The sequence below is a fragment of the Callithrix jacchus genome, chromosome 11 (genome assembly GCF_049354715.1).
Source record: "Callithrix jacchus isolate 240 chromosome 11, calJac240_pri, whole genome shotgun sequence".
Lineage (NCBI taxonomy): Eukaryota > Metazoa > Chordata > Mammalia > Primates > Cebidae > Callithrix > Callithrix jacchus.
In genome coordinates, this window is record NC_133512.1 from 69,130,676 (window position 1) to 69,156,203 (window position 25,528).

General features: G+C 33.8%; 1 protein-coding gene across 1 annotated transcript in view; it reads left to right on the forward strand.

Moving 5' to 3' along the window:
- SEMA3C (semaphorin 3C) overlaps positions 1 to 25,528 on the forward strand; it is a 177,981-nt gene that overhangs the window by 104,674 nt on the left and 47,779 nt on the right. Inside the window, exons 6-12 of the mRNA XM_002751658.5 lie at positions 4,302 to 4,392; positions 6,906 to 7,025; positions 8,444 to 8,586; positions 9,893 to 10,007; positions 11,810 to 11,879; positions 13,743 to 13,887; positions 22,512 to 22,734. Coding sequence (XP_002751704.1) covers positions 4,302 to 4,392; positions 6,906 to 7,025; positions 8,444 to 8,586; positions 9,893 to 10,007; positions 11,810 to 11,879; positions 13,743 to 13,887; positions 22,512 to 22,734 — 907 coding nt within the window. The remainder of the gene's footprint in view (positions 1 to 4,301; positions 4,393 to 6,905; positions 7,026 to 8,443; positions 8,587 to 9,892; positions 10,008 to 11,809; positions 11,880 to 13,742; positions 13,888 to 22,511; positions 22,735 to 25,528) is intronic.

A 25,528-nucleotide genomic window follows, 5' to 3' on the forward strand; every position in this document is an offset into this window, starting at 1 on the left:
ACTAAAACTGTTTGATTAATGCCAGATTTCTTGGTGACCAAATTGACTACCTCAAGCCGTATATCTGCTCCTCTAATGATCTATGACATTAACCCTGCCATTCATGCCCTGTATTTTTCACTGCCTTTACTGACATCTTTGGCCATTGGACACTTTGCTATGCCTTCTTTTCAATTTTTCACCACCTACTCCCTATTATTTTCTCTCATTGTTCAATTCAGAAATATTCATTTAATGAATATAAAAGAATCAAAATCACGTTGAAGCTTGTAGGATCGTGGTCAGTTTTGAAGATCATGGTCTTTCTGATACATCAACAGAGAAGTAAATTGGAACAATCTTCAGCAGAAAATGGCTTGAACAGAATTGTGTTGTCACTTGTGTGTTAGGTAACACACAAGTGATTTGCAGCATATGTAGAGGGGATGGAAAAGTGTAGGAGCTTAGTTTGAGAGTTGACATAGAAGACCACAAAAAGCGATTGTTGTTCTCAGGTGGTAGCAATGGTGACAGAGTATAAAATGGCATACAGGATAAAGTAGTATAGATGATGTTGATAGATTTGGTTATGGAAAAGGAAGTGATATAAATGTTGACACTTTTCTTGTTCGTTATTTTCAGCCTCTTTAATATATAGTTGCCATGAACTGAGATGAGAATGAAGAGACAGTGTATAGTGTAAAGATTATAAGCCTGAGTTTGGTCTGTTGAATGAGAGATGGCATTGAAAGATCCAACTGGTGATATCAAGTAGGCAGTTAAGTATAAGGCTGAGTATATACATGTGTGAGCCATTGTTTTATAAGAGTAACTGAAGGCCAAGGAAAGTGTGGATTTAATTATGCAGAGAGAGAGTGAAAATATAGAGGGAAAAGAAAAGGATGACTATGATTGTGACCTGAGGGTCTCCTAACTTTAATGGCCAATTGGAGGAAAATGAACTTACAAACAAGTCTTAAAAGGAAGAGACAGAGAAAGGAGAGGTAGGGGAAAAAAGACTATGTTGGTTCTGGGAAATAACAATAAGTCACTCTAAAAAGATAGAAGTTTGCAACAATCTTGAGTGCCATTGAGAATCCAAGTAAGATGACATCTAAAAATCAGCACTGAATTGTGTACTATGATTGTCATTAAAGATCTTATCAATAAGAGTTTCAGTGGAATAATTGATGTTAGATTCTGAATTAAAGTGGATTAAAAATAAAAGGACAAGTCAGAAAATGGTGATGAGTATGTATGTCATTCTCTGAGGAATGTGGTTTATAAGGAGAGTGGCACATGGGAGCTACAGGGGTTGTTAAAATAATGGCATAAAGGCTTCAGTTAATACGGAAGCATGTATCAAAGAAACAGAAGGAATAATGGAAATGTACGGTGCCTAAAAGACCAGATAAGATGAAATGCAAAGCGCTGAAGAATTGGCCTCAACTAAGAGAACTGCTTAGTCTCATATATTAGTGGACATATCAATATAATATTACATTACTAAATATGATATTTACATGTTTAGCAGTGAGGGGTGAAGATACGTCATTAAAGGGCTTTGCTTTCTCTGCAAAGTGTTTGGCAATAATATGAGTTGAGAGTAAGTTAGGAAATAAAAATCAGGATTTGACTATAATGGCAAAGGCTTGAAATTTTTGATGACAGAACCAGTTGTGATAAGAGGATCTTTGAAAGGCCACTGCACATTGTAGGGGATCCTCTTGTGGTTGGTGATCACAGATCTATAGTGTATTGAATTTACCTTTTTAGGTTACCTTCCACAAAATGTTTAATAGTTTGGAGGCAGGTACAGAGAAAGTAGATTGATGTATGCTTTTAGTGTATGGATAAAATGGAAAAAAGTCATAGATTCAAGGAATCGAATATTGTGTCAAAAATTTATTGAAATAAAAAAAACATGGAATCTGGCCGGGCACAGTGGCTCCTGCCTGTAATCCCAGCCCTTTGGGAGGCCAAGGCAGGCAGATCACTTGAGCCAGGAGTTGGAGACCAGCATGGGCAACATGGCGAAACCCTGTCTATATAAATAAAATACAAAAAATTAACAGGCGTGGTGGTGCTTCCCTGTAGTCCTAGCTACTCCATAGGCTGAGGCGTGAGAATCGCTTGAACCTGGAATGTGGAGGTTGCTGTAAGTCAGGATCACACCACTGCACTTCAGCCCGGGTGATAGAGCTAGACCCTGTCTTTAAAAAGCAAACAAGCAAAAATACATGGAATCTAACTTGTTAACAAAGTCAAAAAGAGAAATGCCTAATGAACTGGGGAGAAGTGGAAAAGGGTTCTTAGGAGACAAGTTTGAAGAATTATTTCGGGGTGCTTGAGATAGTTATTATTAGGGTAGACCGCATCTGCTTCTGGTGATGACAAGATCTAGATTATGACTGTGTGAGTATGAGAATGCTGTGCAAGGTAGTTAGGAGCAGGTCAGTTGAGAGCAAATGGTACCTAAGCAACCTCATCAATTCCTGTAACATGAACTCTCACTTATTTGGTCAAATCAGTCTTCAGCTCTAGAACTGCAACAAGGCTTACGGATTTTTTATGTTTTTCTTCTGGTTTAGAATTATTTATTTAGTTTATTCATTACATAAATGAAGACTTTTTGGAAATCAGAATCACTAGGAATCAGGAGACTGAATTCAAATTGTGCTCTTATCACTCTTTAGCTACATGGTCTTCTGGACAAGTCATATTTTTTCATCGACTGCAGAGTGACTTCATTGACAAAGATCTTAGGATGCTCAAAAATAATCTTTTTAGGCTAGAGGACTATGATTCTTTTTAAGCTCTATTATTCTCTATTACCTTTAGGGAGGTCCTACAGTAGGGCAGAAACTCAGTACAACAACTTTGTACTATGTTTGTTTTTTCAAGGAGTCGGAACTTCAGAATCATCTTTGTTTTCCTGAATATGATCAATTAGAAATTGTGATTGATGATCACAAATCTATAATTTATTTGGATTTACCGTTTTAGATTATCTTTTACAAAACAGTAGTTTGGAGGCATGTATGGAGAATGTAATAAATGTGTTCTTTCAAGGTATGGAGAAAATGTGAAAAGGACAACAAGTACAATAAAATTAGAACCACCAAATTATAATTGATTGCCAAGCGCTGTTGACTGCCACTATAAATTTTCTTACCTCTCTACTGCTCTTACCGTGATCACTGAAAACATGCCAAGTCAGATTATTATTACCTAATTCCTGGACTCTTGTAATAGGAAACTAACCCATTTTCCTGAATGCAGTGTCCAGTTTTATACATTTCATTCCCAATCTTCCTAAAGCTCACAATACGGTCCCCCTTCCTAGAGCAGGGTTTTGGTTTTTCCATTTCTACACGCAAAAATATTACGGAGTTCATATTTCTTTCAGGATAAATTTCAAAAACCTTAACTTTATAATTAAGCTTTTTTATCATCTTATTTGACCTATTAAAATGGTCATTTTTTTACTTTGAATTTTAGGAAGAGACTTCTATTAACTTTACGTAAGAAAAAGGTACATATTTATACTGACAATATATTCCATTTTGGTGAGGCTAAAACCATTGAATCTGTTGCCCCCAATCTATATTATTCTCTATTCCCTTTTCCTGCTTAACTTTTCTGCTCAGTAGCAAGCTTCATCTAACATACTCCATATTTTAATTATTTATTCTCTTTCTCACTAGATTATAAATTACTTGAGGACAAAGATTTTCATGTATTTTGTTTACAATATCCCTAGTGTTTAGTCAGTTTCTGGTACGTGGCAGATGCCCAGTACATTTTCATTAAATAAACTCATGAGTAAATAGCACATTTTAAATCTAAATTATGAATTATTTTGTTGAATCTTGTATAATGCCTTACATGATTAAATTTAATAATGTAAAATTTTATTTTAAAAAATATATTAATTATTTTGAAAATATTATAGTCCTTACATAGATTGTTCCTCTGTGGACCATTTTCTTCTTTTGGCTGATGTTCAACACATCTAGTTGAGGTTTATAATAATACTTGATTTTCAAGTGATTTTTGCTGATGTTGATTTGAGGAGAATAACTTCTTGCATCAGCTCTATGGGGAGTGTAATAGAATGAGAGCTAGCCCTGCTGAGGTTAGGGTGTAATTACAGATGGACTGTTCTCATAGTTTGAATAAATCTTAATATAGTAAATTGGAAGGCATAAGCAACCAACTAGAAAGCATATTGATTTTAACTATGCTTCGTTTTACTAATGACAATTGTCTTGATTAAATAAGTTATCATTGCCACATTTTAAATTTTATCCACAATAAAGGACCAAGTTTTCATGATGGACTCCAAGTATGAATCTGGAAAAGGACGCTGCTCTTTCAGCCCCACTATGAACACGGTGTCTATTATGATCAGTAAGTAGATAATGGATTAAACATAAAATAACATGGAAAATTAGCATGACAAGGTGTGCCTGTCCTTGATGGCTGTATAGATGATAGTATGTGAGTAAAACAATAGGAAGAAAGTTGTGAGCTGAAAAATAGAGAATTCAGTTCTCATTTGTAAAAATATTTGTGATTAATGATAAGCCTGTAACTTTCCATCGATAAATGACAGTTTTGTCATACCTAGAGCAAGCCAAGCATTTTTTAAAAGTATGTATATGTATACCTATAGTTACGTATAATGATAAAGTCATTTTCAGTGTTTTCTGTAATTGTGTTTGTAGTATTAAGTACACCCACTTTTTCTCATGTTTTAGTACTTTTTTCTTTACCTTCTTTCATTATTTTTTATTTGTTTTAGTTGACAAGTAATAATTTTGTATATATATAGGAAACTGGTGTTTTGATCTATGTATACATAAAGGAAAAATTCAGTCAAGCCAATTGACATATCTGTTACCTTACCAACTTATTTTTATGGTGATAATGTTAAAACCTATTTTTAAGCAGTTTTGAAATATCCAATAAATTTTATTTATTGTCACCTTGGTCACTGTACAGTACAGTAGATTACCAAAACTTATTCCCCTAGTCTAGCTGTAACTTTGTACCCTTTGATGAACACTTCTTTTTGTCCCTCCCTCTACCTTTCAGTCCCTGATAATTACCTTTCTACTCTCTGTTTCTATGATATCGACTTTTGTAGATTCTACTAATCAATCTGTTGAACAGCAGGAATGTATAATCCATGGTTTTATGGTTAATGGGATATAACAAAAGTCTGAAATAACTATTTGCAAAGTTATCACAATTTAATAGCCATATGTGTGTGTATATAAGCCTCACAAATGTTCTCAGAATTTTAAAGAAGCTAAAATGATTTTTTAAAAAAGTTTTTATGCACATTTTTGTTATCTCCCTGTAATCTATTTCCATGGGCCTAGAATCCCTACTAGGAAGGAGAGCTGAGGAACAAAATGCCTGCCACACCAGCTTGCTAACTGGTAGGGGTCCAGTTCATAACCTGGTGAGCACATATTAGATACCTTCCATTCTCCATTCTATGCTGGGCCAACTGGTATTGCTTATTACTAAACAGTGAGTTTAGAGTACTTTGAAATGTTCCAATCCTGCCAAAATGACCACAGTCTGAATGTAGCCCAGGGAGTAATCCTAGAGCAACAGTCAAGGAATGCAACTGCATGGCAGTTCAGTGGGCCAGGTTGATACATTTCATTCTTTTTAAAATAGATATTAAGCAACTCTTTTATACTCAGGGGTCATGTTGATACCAACTCAATGCTTACTGCTCCTCACTAGATGAAAAGTAATATGGACCTTCAAACAATAAGCTAAATGTTGAATATTATGTATAGATTAATACATCTGATTCTGTTAATAGTGATAATTTATTTAATTTTAAATATCTTTTCTTTCTTACCATCATATTCTAATTTATGGCTGAGTTGCAATAGAAAAAGTAGCACCTTGTTTACCTTACTGGGAACCTTCTAGCAGTAAAGATCAAAATATATACTTTTAGTAATTAAATTTTTAATCACTGATACTATGTTGACAATTATAATGTGGCCTCCTTGACATAATAATAATTTTTAAAACTGTTATATTCAGTCCATTTAGGAAGATCATAGAAATTTTAATATGTGTTAAGAACTTTTAAGAACATAATCTAATTCCCATACATTATAGATTAGAAGGTTGAGACTCAGAATATTCAAACTTGGCCCTAATTCCCAATTTGTTAGCGATTACCAATAGAAACTATGTTTTCTGACTCTTATAGTGTTTTCTTTTAAATTTATTACAGGTAAACAATTAAGCTGTTTTGTTATCTATCATTCATCTACTATTTCTAATAGACTCTATATAAAAATTACTATATAGTGGCTGGGCATGGTGGCTCACACCTGTAACCTCAGCACTTTGGGAGGCCAAGGTAGGTGGATCATGAGGTCAGGAGTTCAAGACCAGCCTGGACAAGATGGTGAAACCCCATCTCCACTAAAAAATACAAAAATTAGCTGGGCATTGTGGCAGACACCTGTAATCTCAGCTACTCAGGAGTCTGAGGCAGAGAATTGCTTGAACCCAGGAGGTAGAGGTTGCAGTGAGCCAAGATTACACCACTGCACTGAAGCCTGGGCAACAGAGCAAGACTCCTTCTCAAAAAAAAAAAAAATACTACATAGTAAAAGTATAGGTAGAGGAACTTTCACTTTTACATAGAATAAAGTTGTTTTGAGGTTTGATTTTTTAAAAAATATAGTAATTATTCAGGCAATAATGATGAAAGATTAAAATGTATTGATTTGCTGGACAATGCAAACCAAATAATGTTTGGTTATAACCAATTATCATAACACTGTAACACCTGTGGTGATCTCCTAATAAATAAACTCACCTAGAATATCAAAATAGCTTTAAAGTTTACATTTCTATTAACATTTTATTTTTCATAGATGAGGAGCTTTTCTCTGCAGTGTATATAGATTTCATGGGGACAGATTCTGCTATTTTTCGAAGTTTAACCAAGAGGAATCCAGTCAGAACTGATCAATACAATTCCAAATGGCTAAGTGGTAAGAAAGCATTTGATGCATTTATTTTTTGTTATCATACTTTAAACTAACTTTTTTAATTCCACTGTAACAACTAGGGAAAATGGTTAAAAACTAAGGCTATAACATGAATAATGGTAATTCTGTACTGTATGATTTAAAATATTTGGGGGAAATAAATAATTAAAAAGCTCATAGTCAGTATTCCAGATCTTTATTTCTGTTAATCATCCTACAATTATCATATGAATATGAATAAATAAAAGTGACAGTGATAATTTATCATATATTTCAGTGCCTAAGCATCTTCTCTGGTTGTTTAATTGTAACATATTATAATTAAATATGCTTTTTACTTCATTTAATCTTCTTGTATATTTTAACAATGACAAATCTAAAAATTATCCCAAATGTCTGACATTTAGATGCAATAAATAATAGTGAGGGCCTCCTCTTTTTTTGTTTTAAACTTAGATTCTAAAATTATAAAAATGGCATGTGTTTTTTCATAAATGGGCTAATATTCAATAGAAATCACAGGAATGGTAACTTTATGATTATCCATATTCAGTTGCCTCCAGTTCTTGGTATCATATGGACTTCACATCAAAAAAAGGTGCTCATTTGATTTTACTGTGTTATTTCAATCAAATGCTGTTGTTTAGAGGAATTTTTAAAAAGCTAAGAATCTTGTCATTTCACCCTAGAGAAAATTTTTAGCCAACCCTAAATGTGGCAGTTCACTGAACATTGCACAGTTAAGCATGAATCACCACAATGAAGCATCCTATTTCCCTGATAGGCCAGCACAAGAAAGCATTTGATTGTTCATTTACTTCTTCAGATTATTCCACAAATACATCTGAAAATAGAGTATTCTAAAAGTTGTTTTGTTCTTGAAATAAGGAAACGCTGTATGTCTCCAAATGACTAATGACACTGTTTCTCCTTGAAAAGTTTCTCCTTCATTTAATATGTTGCAATTTAAGAAAAAAAATATGATTTTTAGCTCTTGGACTTCCAACTCTTCATTCTGCTTCAGTGAATTGGAGTTTATATGCACTAGATTGAAAAACACACTTTGAAAAATAATTTTTTTTCGATAAAACAGCCATCAGATTCCTTGGGAAATAACTGGTAGAAAAGTTTTTCAATTTTTTTAGACTCATCGGTGCACAAAGAATTTTTGCATTTCTTGCACTTCCAGAATGTATTGCAGACAGAAAAAAAAGTAGGTTCTCATGTTATAGCTATGCTTTGTGGTACTTGACATTCCAAATGTGGTATGGTGAGCGAATGCAATTACTGCTTTTAGAAATGTTGCCTTCAATTGTTTTTCTGCCAAAGATGGGAAAGGCATGTGCCTGTGGTCTATTTGGATGAATAGAAGATGGATTTTCATCATGAATAACTATACAGTCTTTTATATTTTTTTCTAGAACCTGTGTTTATAGATGCACATGTCATCCCAGATGGTACTGATCCAAATGATGCTAAGATATTCTTCTTCTTCAAAGAAAAACTGACTGATGGTAACAGGGTCACAAAAGAGATTCATTCCATGATTGCTCGAATATGTCCTGTAAGTATTAATGCTGTTCTGATCTGAAGCAAGACCAAGACATTCAAATTATGGTTTATCTCCATGTTTTTATTATCAATTGTTATATATCAATAAATGAAATATTCAGGGAAACATTTAATATAACAGTTATTCATTATCATTATTATACACTGAATATAGTGTTTATAACCCAAACCCAAACTCTAACTGTGAATAAGTTATATGAGATAAATGTACCCTACTTTTGTAAAAATCTTAAGAAAATATTTTGGGTTCTGTTCTTAAACAGATGAATAGTTGTGACAAATTTTTGTATATCCATTTGGTATGAAAATGGTTAAATTGTATATGACCAAAAGAAATTTATTTTTGTGAATAAAATACAGCAAATATCTCAGTTAAAGATGATCATTAAGGAACCATTTATAAATAGTGAAAATTAAGGAAAGCTTTAATAAAATAAAATTCTAATTAAAAACAGCAACCAAAATGTTGTTGTGTAGAAACAATAAGTATATATAACGCAAGAAAATTTGTGATGTCCTCTCTATAATAGAGTTTTACAGACTTGTCCTGACTTATGTATGATTACCATCCTTTGTGAAAAAATGTTTGTGCTTAGTATTTAAAATAGTTTTTATTTATGTATTATAATATTCCACTGATCATGGAGCTCAACTGTTTCTCAGTCATTTGGAACAAGATAGCAAAGTCAGCAGAAAGGGTAAAAGGCCTTTGGAGACAAAGAAAAAATGTATCTTCAATAGAGACTCTTTGTGAATGATTCAAATGCCATTTCCCCTGTGCTGGCCAGATAAATAATGTATAATAAGGTATCAGATTAGAAATACTGAAAATTATGTGATAATTTGGGTAAATAAAGGAGTGAATATAAAACTATTGGGGACCATTTGGTGTAAAGACAGAACCACTCTCCTGACTACAATCTGCAAGACTCACTGAGCATAATAAGTTATGTTCAAATTGAAGACAGTTATCAATGAAAGGGAAATTAAACAATCTATATTCCATAGCATTTTATAAATACTTCCATTATACATTGTTAAAATTAGAAATATTTATGTCATACATTTATCAAGTACATGTATTTTCAACTGATATCATGCTATAAGAGAATAGTATAACTACTGTATAAAATACCATAAGTCATAAGTATTTCTCTTTGACTATCAATGTACAAAAGTGGTTAACATATCTGTTCTTCAGATTTTCATTCTCCAAGCAACTAGCGTTCAAGTTGAATTTTTAATGTGCTTCAATATTTACTTAAGCGATCTGAATTATGTTTACAAAATGGTTTTAGAATGACTCTGGTGGACTGCGTAGCCTTGTCAACAGGTGGACCACTTTCTTAAAGGCGAGGCTGGTATGCTCGGTAACAGATGAAGATGGCCCAGAAACACACTTTGATGAATTAGGTACATACATAGAGATTGAAAAATGTTTCTGAAAGAAGGCTTATAAAGTTTATATATTTAAATAAGATCTCAGAAGAGTGTGTGTTTTCCATAGATATTTTCAGTATAAATAATGTGCTAATTTGAATTAATGATCTACATACTGGTCATAAATTAAGTGTTTTTTAATCTATTATGTCAGGAGGGCACTGCTGAAACATTTAGCTCATGGAAATCACCATGATATATGAATGAGTGTGTGTTTTTGGGGGTGTAACTTGAATAATTTGCATATAGGTAATAATAAGTGTTTTTATAAATGACTATTTTATGTATATTAGAATATGTAATATTCTGATTTTGTGTAAAAATACAGGTATATATTTTCACTATTGTAGCTAACGGACAGGATAGAGTTTGGATGCAAAAAAGTGTCAGTGTAGACTCATGTTTACATTTAGAGACTCATGTTTCCTGCTTAGTTCTGCTTGGTGACCCTGAGATTAAGTATTCTCAGTGTGACAGGAGGAGACTTATACTTTCCAGGTCAAATAAGGACTGACAGTTTGATTCCCTCCTGCCAAGGAACAGGTTTTTGTTTTTTTTTTTTAATCTGAATATCCCAGTGCACATCATATTTACTAAATGCCATTTATAAATGACTTTTCTTTCACCTTAATTCAATAATATATAAAATAATGGTCATTGCAATAAATCTGTTACCGTATGAAAAAGTTTACTGATTCTAATAGTTATAAACATGAAATAGATCATTGTTCTGCTCAAAAACCATTATGCTGATTATGGAACAAACTTTTCTAGATAAGCTTTTCTAGAGAAAAGTTCTAAGTATCATTTTATGAAATAGCCTACCCGTTCATTCTATCCCCCTAGATATTTGTGAATGTATTTTATGTTTCAAATTTTCTTTTCTTTAGGGAGAGCTAGACATTGTCAGCCTTTATTCACATATGGAAGCGCTAGTGGTTATTAATTTATTGCTTGAGTGGTTAAATATTTATTGCTTATGAGGTCACTTAAATTCATTGTTAATTTAAAGTAAATACATATTTCTTTGTGTTTCTCAGCAATAATTATGTTAGCAAGATTGTCACTACATCTAGACCTTAAATATAATTGTGGCAATTTATTATTAATTAGAGTTTTCTATGAGAAATCTACTTCCATATTGTGTTATTTATCACTTTACTAGGCATACTTTTGTCTTTGCCTTTAATTTATTTTAAACATCTTGTTGTTAGAGGAGCTATCATTAAATAGAAGTATCACTAGCAGTTTTGACCATATGCCACAAAAATTTCTATTTGATGGTAAGTCACTATGAAAAGTTTTTATTCTGTCTTCCAGCTCCTAACATTAGATAAAAAGAAATTGAGATTTGTAATTTTTAATTAAAAAAAGAAATATATTAACATTGAAGGATATTTAGAAAGAAGCAACCAGAAAATTCCTACAGCTTTGCCTCCTGGAACACTCACTGTTAATCTTTTTCTTGTATTTTGATGGATATTTTTATGTTAATATGGTTGTAGTCCATATAATATACTATTGTATTTTTCCCCATAATATTATTTTACTAGCGTGGTTTTTCACAAGGATACAAAATTTTCATAAAATCCATTAGTATCTGTATTATTTTAGTGTTTCTATCATTTACTGGTTTCCAAATTATCACCAAGGTACAGGACTGTCTTTCTGCAGAGTACTTTTCATAGTTGAAATTATTTTCTTAGGGTAAATTTTTCAAAACAATGAAGTTAATACTTGGAGACTTTAAAAGACTGGTATTTTCCTTTTTATAGAGGATGTGTTTCTGCTGGAAACTGATAACCCGAGAACAACACTAGTGTATGGCATTTTTACAGCATCAAGGTAATTATTCAACAGTTACATTTCATGAGTTAAACATAAACTTCATAGAGTAACAGTAATTATTATAAAAGCATTCTTCTCTTCAACTTTTAATTTTACTTGGCATTTGGGATGTGACCCTTCCATTTTATTTACATTTTCCTGATTACCAAAATATGTTGGAGCCAATTAATGCTTTTTAAATACTTTTGTAGAGTGTATTTGTAATGATTGCATGATATTTTTATGAAACAAATGAAAATATGAAGTATAAAGTAGGAAAAAATATATAAGTTTTTTAAAGAAAGTAATTTGAGCACTCATGAGCAAATACAACTTTTGGCATTTTTTGGTTGCTGTTATCAGAGGTAATAAATGTTTATCACCTGGATTGTGGTAATGTAACACAAGTGTATGTGTATATATATATACACATATATATATATATATGCCCAAACTTACCACATTGTATATATTAATTATGTACTGTATGTTTTTGGTATACCAACTATACCTTAGGAAATCTGGAAATAATTAGGCATTTCTATAAAAATACTTTTTACTTCTGATGTAAAGTGATGACTATTTAGAACCTAACAAAACACTGAACCAATTTTCTCGTTCTATATGACATTATTTTATATATTTGAAAATTAGTTTAATGTCTTCTCACTGCTCTGGGACGCCCAAACTGGTTAAAGTATACATTTCAAGGTAACAAATTGTATTTTTGCCTTTTCCTGCACATATTTTTCTTTATTCATTTTAAACTAAGCATATTCCTTAGAGTTAAGCTGTATTTAGCCAATGTAGAAGATAATGGGTCCCTTTGATTAGACAATCAACTACAAAACAAAAATCTAAAGGCTGTAGCTGTTTTTTTTTTAAGTGAGGAAAACATATTATACTTGTAAACTGTAATGAGCTATTCAAAGTGAAAGAAATTTACAAGAATATTGTTTTTGAATATTTGTAGTTGCCCCACAAGATGTCTAAAAAGATGTCTTTAAGGATGTGTTTAACTCCTGTTTTAAGTAGTCTTGAGAAAATATTGTTCCCATTAAAACTATTTTTCTAGTTTTGTTTTTCCGAATACCAGTAACTTCAATATCAAAAAATTCAAAATCATCATTCTCTCTACTAATGCTAATAGTTAACAGTGTATCTTATTTGTTTTTTATGGGAATGCACCTTTTTTTATTAGACATCTAATTTGAAATAAATATGTGAGTCAGAGAAATACTGATTTCAGGCAACCTGCCATAGGACAATGGAAATATTTCTTACTAAGGATTCAAACAAATTTTATGGTGTGTCAATGACTAAAGATGGTTTAATGAATCTTTTTTGGGCCCCTATTTTTTGTTTTGTGACCCACAGAAAAAGTACATAAACCATACAACATAGACTTCTCCAACTAACATTTGAGATACCATGTGAGAACACTCATATTAAAATAATCATGATACAAAAAGATATGGTGTTCAATTATTAATGAGATTTATTTCTTTGAGTTAGATTGTGATAGGTCACATAGATAGTGATTTGAAATTGAAATTCATACTTTTAAATAAAATTTCAATATACTTTTCTTGTTGCTAAGATAAACTAGTTAGAAACTTCTCAAAGTTTTCCTATATTTTGGAAACATTGAAAAGGACTTCACTATAATATACTGTCTACTATCTCCATGGATGAATTGCATATTTTAATGCTTTATGTATCATCTTTTTTCAAAATTTTTTAACTTTTCACATGTATACAGTAACATTTAACTTTTCTATGATGAATTATATTAACTTTTTATCATGTTTTACCATATATTTTAAAAATGTATTTTAATTTTAAAAATGAGAAAATGCCTTTCTCTGTTTTCTTTTTTAGCTCAGTTTTCAAAGGATCAGCAGTGTGTGTGTATCATTTATCTGATATACAGACTGTGTTTAATGGGCCTTTTGCCCACAAAGAAGGGCCCAATCATCAGGTGATTTCCTATCAGGGCAGAATTCCATATCCTCGCCCTGGAACTGTAAGTATTCAGGAAAAATTCTTCAAGATACTTTATAAAAAAATCATTTAACAATAAATGAATATCTGTTTTTTATTTTATTTTTGAGACGGAGTCTTGCTCTGTTGCCCAGGCTGGAATGTAGTAGCATGACCTCAGCTCACTGTAACCTCCACCTCCCAGGTTCAAGTGATTCTCCTGACTCAGCCTCCCAAATAGCTGGGATTACAGGTACACACCACTACGCCCAGCAAAGTTTTGTATTTTTAGTAGAGATCGGGTTTCACCATGTTGGCCAGGCTGGTCTTGAACTCCTGACCTCGTGATCCACCTACCTCGGCCTCCCAAAGTTCTGGGATTGCAGGCGTGAGCCACTGTGCTAGGCCTGAATATCTGTTTTAATTAAGGAATAATCATGTGAGAAATAATTTAGAGATACTTCATATAGAGATATTTCCAGTTCTAGGAATCTATTTAGATAAAAATTGTGTTTTATATATATCTCAAAGAAAGAAAATGTATGTGTAAGCAGATAATTACAACAAATGAGATATAATTATTCAAATAAAATATTTATAAACTATAAAGTAACACACAAATTAGAACTGTTTAACTACAGGCTGCTTTCTAATTAGGAATGGTCTGAACTAGAAGTATTATTTTTAAAGCAGGTGGATATATCCATATCATGCAATATCAATAGTATTAAGGACACATCGAAAACTCAGTTTTCCAGCTGAAGATACATACAGTGCACTGGAATTTTAGAACTGGAATTTTTCTAAGACTCCATTAATAACAATCCTACTCTTTCTTTCTCATTTGGCCTATAATAATGCTGCCTTCTAGAATGTTGGCTAGTTTTTGTTTCTAAAATGTCAGACGGTACACCAAGAGATGTTATACAATTGAACATTAAGAGAAATATAATCTTTTATTTCTGCATTTCATAAAATAGGGTTATCATTTTAAAATGGGTAAATATGAATAATGAATTTATTTTAAAAATCAAAAGATAGCTATTAACATTTAAGCAAAGTGTTTATTTTTTCTTGAATTTGAAGTTATCTTTGCTAATATTCTTCCAAATATTTATCCTATGTAATTTTTACTAATTGTTGATTCATTGTATTTTTGTTATTAGAGTTCATTTGCAATATTGCTTACTCTTTTATTTTCTCATCTTCTTAAATTATGCTAATGTCAATTTTTTGAAAATTGAAAACATAGTTTACTAAGCCTTTAAAGAGCATGTTTTAATCCAAATTTTTTTTTTTTTTTGAGACGGAGTTTCGCTCGTTACCCAGGCTGGAGTGCAATGGTGCGATCTTGGCTCACCGCAACCTCCGCCTCCTGGGTTCAAGCAATTCTCCTGCCTCAGCCTCCTGAGTAGCTGGGACTACAGGCACGCGCCACCATGCCCAGCTAATTTTTGTATTTTTAGTAGAGACGTGGTTTCACCTTGTTGACCAGGATGGTCTCGATCTCTTGACCTCATGATCCATCCGCCTCAGCCTCCCAAAGTGCTGGGATTATAGGCGTGAGCCACCGCGCCCAGCCAATCCAAAATTTTTAAAGCTTGAGTTTGGTTACTTGGCTAGGAAGCTCAAAGACTAATCATTCAAATGTATTTTATGCAGAACAATTGATCTTTAATCAACTTTAGAAAAATTAGGAGACTAGGTACTTGTTCATAAAAACATTAAATGTTTAGGTCTTACTTAATTATAAGTGACAAACTCCTGTCACAGAATTTACAATATCCTTTAGGATTATTCCTCTTTGATATTCACAGCTCAAAAGAAGATGGATAAAACATTAATCTTGTATAAAAGCATCAGCAGTTTAAGGGAAAAGCATCAGCAGTTTTAGATTGGGGGGTATTGGATAACAAGCAGAGATTGTTTATGAGAAAAGGAAGGGGAAGGGGAGGCTGGACAACTTTCATATTCCATTATATATCAAAGGCTCTTATTATTTTACTCAACATATTTTATGCATTTCTAGAGAAAAATATCAGACTTTTGAGAGTGACTTTCTATTTGAAATTGACCTAGTCATAGACTCATCTAAATAGGGAAAATTAAGAGGTAGTTGTGATTACATGTGTTTTCATCAATGATTCTTTTGAACCACATATAAATAGGGTTAGTACAGGGACAACTGATTTGCAAACTCAACAAAATTCTATTTCCGCCAAAAAAACTTAAGAGAAACTCCTCAAATAAAGATATTAAAAAGATGAAAGAGATCCATACTGCTTGAATCAGAGTTTGAGGCCTCAGAGCTTCATGCAGTCTGCGCTGGAGCCAGCATGTACCCAGCTCACAAGAGCAGATAATGTGCACCTCTTCTCTATTAAGAACGTTAGAGTGGTAACTTGATATCAGCCATGGTGAGACTATTTACACCATGGAAACTGGCAAATGCTACAAGTACGTGCATTTTTTTCCTGAAGAAAAGTGACCTCTGACTTTACCTCTCATCAGGCTCTTCGCCCACTTGACAACTTGAAGGGCACCTTAACAGGTGTGTAGAACTTAGAGAATCATGGTGAGAAAACCACTCATGTCAGGCAGCTGTTGTTCTACATGAAATGTAGGAATCCTAAACACTTCTTACTAAATCCTTTTTAGTAAAATGGAGTAAACCAATGCTAAATGAGAAGATTCTGCTAACAGTTCCACTTTTCACTGTTTTTTAGCTCTCAAGAATGAACATTTGTTTCTTGTTCCAAAGCAGTGTAGAATAAGCCAGAGTTAGCAACACACATCTGGAGCAGACTCCATGAAGAAAAGGGAGTAGTCAGTACTTGAGAAATATTTCTATAATGTGGTTTCTTACATCTGGTGTTGAGAGCAGAGCAGCTTCTTTAAATCAAAAAATTGTCAGATGAGTGATCCTTTGAGAATAAAAGAGGCAGGGTGGAGGAGTGACCTCGGGATCTCCTCCTGGAAAAGTGTACCTCCCTGAAGATTCTGTCCCTCCACCCTTCAACCAGCAAAACACCATGAGGTCAGCTCTCTGACTGAAAGTGCCAGTGTCTGTCTCTTCCCTGCACTTGCAGGGTTTAATAGCCTGCTCATGTAGCCAGAAGACTTGCAGCCAAGTGACCAAAAGTATTCTCTCTTCTCCAAGGTTAAGAATGTCGCTTCTGATGTCCTCCCAGTGAAGTATCAATTGTGATTGTCATATATAGAGTAGTATGGTTGCCCAGTCAACCCCATAACTATATAACTGTGCTCTTAAAGAAATGACACTGGCAGAAATCTCATGCCCTCATTCTAATGTTCCCTGTAGGTGCTTCTTTTAAAGCACGGTTGATAGCTCTGTTAGTAAACCGCCCCGCCAGCAAGCCCAAGTCAGTAGGAAGAAGCCTGCCAATTGTGTCATAATGTTTTTCCATAAGTAATTCAAGTTTGTGGAAGAAACAAGACACCTTTGGTATGTTGCAAAGGGCAGCCAAAGAATGAATACTCTGAGGCCGAGCAAACATATTCCATTATTCTGTTGCAACATGTATAAAGCTTCTGCAGGAGATTGTTTATATATGTTGTATATCCTGTTAAAGCAGAACTTAATGAAAGTATTCAACTTTAACATCTCTTTATAAGTATAGCAGAGTCATGTGCTTCAATCTTCATGCTTTGGACAGGTCTGGTACCAGCAAAGGATCACAGAAAATTGATGATCCACATAGTCAGTGGTGGCAAGGATACGAGAATTTTATTGCTGGCACCTTTGTTGATTACATACGTCTTCTGGTTGTGCTTACATTAGAGTATTTCTATTTCTCTTAGATGTTTGAAAACATCAGTCAGGAACACTTCCAAGAAAGTTGAATGCATAAGGCACATAGACATGAAAAATTAATTACATGTTTTGTCACATCATTATTCAAAACATGTGAGTAAAATTTTAAAAATAAATATTATTAATATTTAGAGAAGAGAGAGATTGTAGTAAAACAGCCTGACTTAAAAAGGCATAAAAAAAAAATGTGAGATTGAGCTTGCCCTAAAGAGTGATTGGATTTGGATACATTGAGTAAGGAAGGAAGGGGTTTTCAGATGAAGGGCACAACATACACTACAAGGCACAGATGGAAATGAATAAGTGAGTTTTGGAAGCTCTATGTGGGATAGTAGGACTGGGGCAATGGGGTTTTGTATGTCGGGGAGGGCAAATATAGGAAGATGAGGGCGAGCTGACAGATAAGTACCAGTCTTCAGCTATGTAATTCTTTGGGTTTCAAACAAAGGGCTTGGGTTACCAAGGTTGAAACATATACAATGAGTTTTTCTTAGTATACAACTTTCATAGACCAGTACTAGAAATAAGCCTAGATTCTAGAGTGCCACTCAGACCTTCTGTTTATCCATATACCACTCATCCCCCAAGTGTTAGGTTAAGATCCCTTGACCACACCAGTCACAGTTTCTCTGCCTAGCTTTGCATTTATATTCTGCTGTCTGTCTTCAGCCTCACCTTCTACCTCTTTCCTTCATTTTGGACTCCATGGTCCAACAATGCTCTAGGAATTTCAGTTCTCTAAATACTCTAAATTTTGTTTTCTCATCTCTAAACATCTCACTGACCTTGGCAGCTGTAAGTTATCTACTATTATAAACTCCTTTTTAAAATATTGGCTCTTGAGTACGTAGGGAAATTGATCCTAAAACAGGACTGGTTATTTATCTTATACTTGTCTCAAATTATTGCTTTTTGTCATAATATTGTTATTTTGATTTAAATATGTCTTTCTTACTAGAATACTTGTGTCTAGAAGTCAACAGTAATTTTTTATTCTTATGTCCCCTTACTGGGCACATCAAAGTGCTTTTTGGATAAAATATGTCCAAATAATGGATACGTATGTTAATATGTAAATATATTCTGAAAAACTAGTCAAACGGATGTGAAGACTAAGAGAATATTTAGAAACTTAAGAAGGCAGAAGATATTTATGAATACCTAAGTATAGAAAAGAAGTTTGGTATGGACAATTGCTGTTACTTTCTTAACATAGCTTTCTTATTGTTCCTAGCATTTCATCTCACACTTTAATCAAAACACATAAATGTCTTTACTCAAAGAAGGAGTGCTTATCATTACTTGATAGACAACTAGCTAGAAGAACTGAACACTTAAAGGAGAAGTTTAACCAAAATAATTTAATGACTATTTGCAGAGTAAAATTAATGTTCTAAAGAATGAAACACCAGCCTAATTAGTGGACAAATATTTTATGATGGCACATAGATGTTATGTTATCTTGAAGTTTCAATAAACATGCTTTATTGTATGCAAAGTGAGAGAAAAGTTAATCACATCTGATTTATACTTGGCAGCATTACACTGAGAAAACTCAGTACTGCATATAAAGTCTATAAAGGGCAATCAATGTTTATGTGTGTTACATTATTAACACTCATTGTCTTACCAAGAAAGTTGATGCCATGAATCAATAGAAGAATTAATTTTTTTCAGTAAGAATTATTTGGTAGATTGGAACATAAACTCATACTAGGAGACACTTGTTTTAGGTGATAAATTCATTGTGGGTATTAAAAGAATGTCTTGTGGGGAATATTTGAGTGAATGCAAAATAACTTATTTGATTTGATTTGTTCAGATTACCTATATAATAACTATGGTTTTGAGCAACCTTAATGTAATTGGTACCAGATATCAATTACCTTTAAGTAAAAGCCAGAGACTAGGCACTGATAATTTAATAAGCTTATCACACATCAAACTGTACTAACTGGAAATTATATAATTGTCTAGTAATATGTGCTAACTTTGGATTTTTCCAGAACTTAGAAACAAGAATGCTTGCAAATACTTAAGAAGACATATCAGTTTAGCAAGCCATAATTAGTGGTGTTTTATGGAGATCTGGAACTATTCAAATTACCCATGTATTGCTCTTTCCATGTTTTCATGCAGTGAGTGATGTATTTCCCTTTTTCCACTTGTGTGAAGATTAAGGCTAGAAAACACCCATAATTCTATATTTTGCAGAAGTGTGGAACACACTCATCAGCTTAGAACAACCTCAAATTAAATTTTTTGTCCTCATTTTGGTCTTCATTGTGAGCCACTTATAAACATGTGTATTTAAATATAATACTATTTTTAAAATAAAAACATGAAATCCAGATGAAAGTCTAGTTAGTGGAAAAAAGAATGAGAGGTTTCGTTTTATTACTTGTCTCATTACTGCTACTCTTTTAAGTCTTTTAGTTGTTCCTCATGCCTTTCTACAAAAGGAGAACTATATTTATCAGGTCTGTAAAAAGTTCTAGTGATGTTAACTGGTCACAGTAGGTCTAAAAATTGCCTTCATGATGATGCAATCTACATGAGTGAGACGATATTAGTAATTTGCTGAGATCTAGCTGCACATAGAGGTCTGCCTGACAACCTTGGCCCAAAGGCACTAATACTGTTGGGCAGCTGGTGCAGGGATTTAACCTGGAGATTGTCATATTTTCGTTGGTCCCCCAGGTTTTTTTTTCTTTTTTTATTGAGTCAACGTTAAACAATTGGCAGATTTTACACAAAATTCCACATTCTATCTTCTGCTGAGGTCTGGCAGCATGAAGATTTTATTCCAGCTTAGAAGCAATCAGCTGGATCTTTGGGCAACACATAAGTTCCCAGTTTGTCACAGTCCCCACTGCATCCTGCTATTTATGACTGATGCTGTGCCTATTGCTGGACCAGGCAGCTTGTTACTTTCCTTTTACGCATACCTCTCTAAAGAGATAAATGAAAACTGAAACAGTAGTGCTGTGTGTTTCAAGAAAAATGTAACATAGTGTTTTTGTTTCTGGAAGTGAAAATATCAACAGGAATTTAATATTGACAGGTGTTTAATATTAGTAATAATGTTTAAATGTGTTAAAATGTTATATACCCAAAGGTTTTGCTCATATAACTTAACACTCAGATCCTATTAGTGAGCAAGTTTCAGTTCCTGGCTTCAGCAGTTCCCAGCCTACCCTTAAGTTTGGCCTTAGGTGCCCTATGAATGGAATCTTCTCCTCAGAAGCCCTTGTCAGGTTCCCTTTCCAGAACTGCTGGCGCTGTTCAGCCATCCTTTCTCCAGATCTAGTTCTTGTTTTCTGTCTGCCCCTTTGGACTTAATGCTCTGAATCTTTTCCCTCCTGAATAGAATTGAGGCTTCGGTTTCATACAGACCTTGTACCAAAATTGCAGGCCAGATACAATGAATGATATAATGCATTCATTCAACATGTTTTTATTATCTTTTAACCAGCTTTGTTATAAGTCTGATGGCAAAACAATAACAAAATAGACCCAGTTACAGTTAGCACAAGCTTATGTTCTACAGGGAGAAACAGGCAAAAAAGACGCAAGCAACTAATATATAATATACTGTTAGGTAAATAAGGGCTGTGAAGAAAAACAGCAAGCTAAGGAGACAAAAAGTAGAGACTGAGAGGGAGAGCTACTTTCATATGTCATCACTTTCAAGAAGCAACTTTTGAGAACTGAATGAGGTAACAGAAAAGGGCATGAGGTGTTCTAGAGAGGAGTATGCTAGACAGGGAACAGCAGGTGCCAAGATCATGGAGGGGAAGTATGTGCTTGAGGCTCAGGAGCAGCAAGACCTAAAGTGGGACGGGCAAGCTCAGGCCAGATCATGCAGAGGCATGTAGGGCATTCTAAGCTGTTGGGATTTTATTCTAAGGATAATGAATGGGATCTTTGATAGAGGGTAATTATCAGATTTAATTTACCATATCCAATCTAAGCTCTCTTCTTCTTCTTTCTTCTCTTCTTCCCCTCCTTATTCTTCCTTTCCTCCTCCTCATCCTCCTCCTCCTTTTTTTTTTTTTTTTTTAAATAGAGATGGGCTCTCACTCTGTTGCCCAGGCTAGAGTGCAGTGGTATAATCACAGTTCACAGCAGCCTTAAATTCCTGGGCTCAAGCAATCCTCCTGCCTCAATTTCCCAAGGAGTTGAGATCACAGGCTCACACAACCACACCTAGCTAATTTTAAACTTTTTTTTCCAGAGATGGAATTTTGCTATGTTGCCCAGGCTGGTCTTGAACTCCTGGCTTCAAGCCATCCTCTCATCTCACCCTTCCAAGGTGCTGGGATTACAGACATGAGACACCACACCCAGCCCCTAAGCTCCAATTTCTAAGTTCTCTCTTTTGGGAGGGCAGATCACATGAAATAAAATTTTTAAATGTCAGAGTTTGACTTAATTATGATAATATAATTTATTTTAACAAGTAGCAGCATTAGATTGTGTCCACAAGTTTTTGTTTTCTAACTATATGGTGTCTGGCACAAAATTAGAGGTAGAAAAGTGATGAGTGAGAAGGGTGAAGAGTTATCTCATATACAAGATGGCATCAGCTCTTCTCTGAAAACAGAATAACATAAAAGCACTTAGCCTAATTCAAAGTATCAAGTTATACACACTATATTAATCTTCTACAAATAGTATAACAGTCATGCTATTTTTTTTCTTCTCCATGGTAGAAGATACACTTAAAGCAACTGGAGCGTCTAAGTGATTTGAAAAGTACAGAGTTTTTGATTATTACTAGAATAAGACAACTATGTTATTAAGTTGGTTCTTTAAAACTTTCTTTCTAGTGTCCAGGAGGAGCATTTACACACAATATACGAAGCACCAGGGAATTCCCAGATGATGTTGTCAGTTTTATTCGGAACCATCCTCTCATGTACAATTCCATCTACCCAGTCCACAAAAGGCCTTTGATTGTTCGTATCGGCACTGACTACAAGTATACAAAGATAGCTGTGGATCGAGTGCACGCTGCGGATGGGAGATACCATGTCCTATTTCTCGGAACAGGTAAATACTTGAGCCCAAGATATGCTTTAATATGTAGCAAAATAATATGCTAAGGGCCATGATATTGAAATTATAAAATAATATGCTACCTACCATAGTAGGTAAGGGCCATGATATTGAAACTAGAAAAACTGCAATAATTACATCTGCTTAGCCCTTAGTGAGATATTTAATTTCTTTTTGCCTCAATTTCCACATGTGTAAAATGAAGCTAATAAAGTAAATTATAGAGTTATTCTGAGGAATATATATATATATGTATTATATATTATATATATGTTAAATATGTATTATAAAATATATGTAGGTAGGGCTATGTGATTTTCTTGGCAATTTATCATTACAAGATATTTGCATGATTTCTCTGCTGCACTTTCCATCCAAACTGCAAATGAACCAGCTTTGTGAAAAACTTCTACTTGCCTTGGAAAAAAAAAAGCAATGATTAAGTACTAGAATTGCATCGAGATGTAACCAAAGCTGGTTTAGCTCTTATTGAATAAGCCATGTAGGTAAGTGTTCCTTTCAACTGAAACTGACTCTGACTTCTTAATCAATACATGAAGCCATTTTCTAAGGACAATGATAATGACGGATAACATGTCCAATGAAACATTTGGAAGTGAATTTGACTCAAATATAGACAGTTTTTTGAAAATATTGATGGCACTCTTTTAGTACATCTACACATTATGTACATTTACTTTGATAGAAGTTGAATGAAAATATGCTTGTTTATAGACCCACATGATATGGAATAACTAGCACTGTATATTGTGGAGCAGTGGTTCTCAAAGTGTGGTCCCCGGACCAGCAATATTACTGAGAACTTGTTAGATATACAAATTCTGAGGTGCTGGCCACAAAATTCTGGGAATGAAACTCACTCATCTCTGTTTTCCCAAGCCCTCTAAGTAATTCCGATGCACATTAATAGTTTAGGAACCACTACTCATAAGAAAGACACCCTGGCTTGTCAGTTGGGCCATAATTTAAAATATATTTCAAACATCCCTAACTACTGTATGGGCACTGATGAAATCTCTTCATTTACAAGAACACTCTTAACAATACGTCTTGTTGTAGTCTTAGAACTATCTTATGAAATTAGGTAGTTTCTGTAGTAGATTAGGAAATAGACATAAAACAATCTGTAAAAGTCATTATAAAATATGGCAGTGGTGGAATATGGGTTCTGGATTAAGGAATAAATTGCACTCGTGCTTAAATCAATTTAAGATGTGGATACTTTTTCTTGGCTAAATAAAATTTCCAAAGTGTGCTAAGATAAGGTTTTAATTTTATCCTTATTTATTCTTAAAGCCAGATCTGAATGTTTCATTTTCATATAATTTCAGCTGGTACTGGTCTGAGACTGAGAATCTTCTAAAATGTACTACTAGATTTGTTATCCTTTTTTGGCATCCTAGTTTGGCATCCTTTCCCACAGTTGGACATATCTGAGTTTTCACTAGGCCTCTCTTTGCCTGCCTGACATCTCAAGAATAATCCTTCCTTCCCAGAACAACTGTTCCTCACTCTGCTCTCAATTTGTATCTCATATACCATCTCCAGGACTTTTGTTGTCAATTATATTCTTACTCACTTGATTCTTCCCTATAATCCTCCACTGAATCATCGACTTAGAAGACTTGCCAGGTTATGAAACTAGATATCCATCTTCACCCACTGCCACCTCTGCTGTATTGCAGATTTTGCCAAAGTCTTGCATGGTCTCATGATAAGAAAAATAGTCTTTTAACCACTGAAATACCTCTCTCTCCTATTTGCATCATTTGGCATTGTAGAATTTCACTTTACCAGTTGTTTCACTCATGTTTCAGATAATTATCCTTTCCTTCTGGTAGTTCCCTCTTAGCTGGCTTCCTCCTGCCCATGAGTGTGGGTATTCCCTGAGGTTCTGTCTGTAGTCCCCTTTTTAAAAATATTCCTTGTCCATCCCATTCATTCACTTGGCTTCAATTATCCATTCTGTGCAAACAAATCCCAAATGTACATTGTTATTCCTTACCATTTCCTATGCTCAGTGTTTTCATGTATAGCTTACTGTTAGATAACACACATTGTATAACCCATTAACATTTGAGACATCATGCTTCAAACTCAATTTATTCTCTTTGAAAACTTTTCCCCCAGCAGTTAATCCAGTCTCCCGTATTTGTATTGATTACTGCACATTCCTCTCAAAGTTCTATCTCTCCTTGCTATTTAATTTCTCTTTAGGCATATCACAGTGCCTGATAAGCTCAGTAAATATTTGTCAAGATAAATTGAAAATCCTGTGTCCATTGTTACTCATGTAATAATATAAATTCATAAATGTGACTGTAAAAGCCAATCTTCATTTGCATTTAAGCTTTGTTCTCTACAGATACAGCCTTCATGTGAGAGACTACAAAGTGCTGCTTTTAGCCTTAGCTCAGATCATTCAACTTGGAGTTTGTGTTTGAAAAACAGTTTTGTTTTTTCTGAGGCTGTGTGGTAATTTGGAATATTACCTCTCCATAATGTCTCATATTACCCAGAAGAAAATGACTTTTCTTTTTTCTTGTGAAGCCTGCCTTAAAGGTGAACTTTGATGCCACAATCAAGTTGGCTTTTTTTTCCATGAAAACCTACATGAAATATGTCTATTTTCTACATAAATATGTAGATTTCATAGATGGAATGTTAAGCCTTTATGAACTATTCAGCAATGTTTATTCATAGAAGACAGTAAGAAGCATACTTCTGCACAAATTCTTTGGCTTTTCTTACCACATAAGTTTCTGGC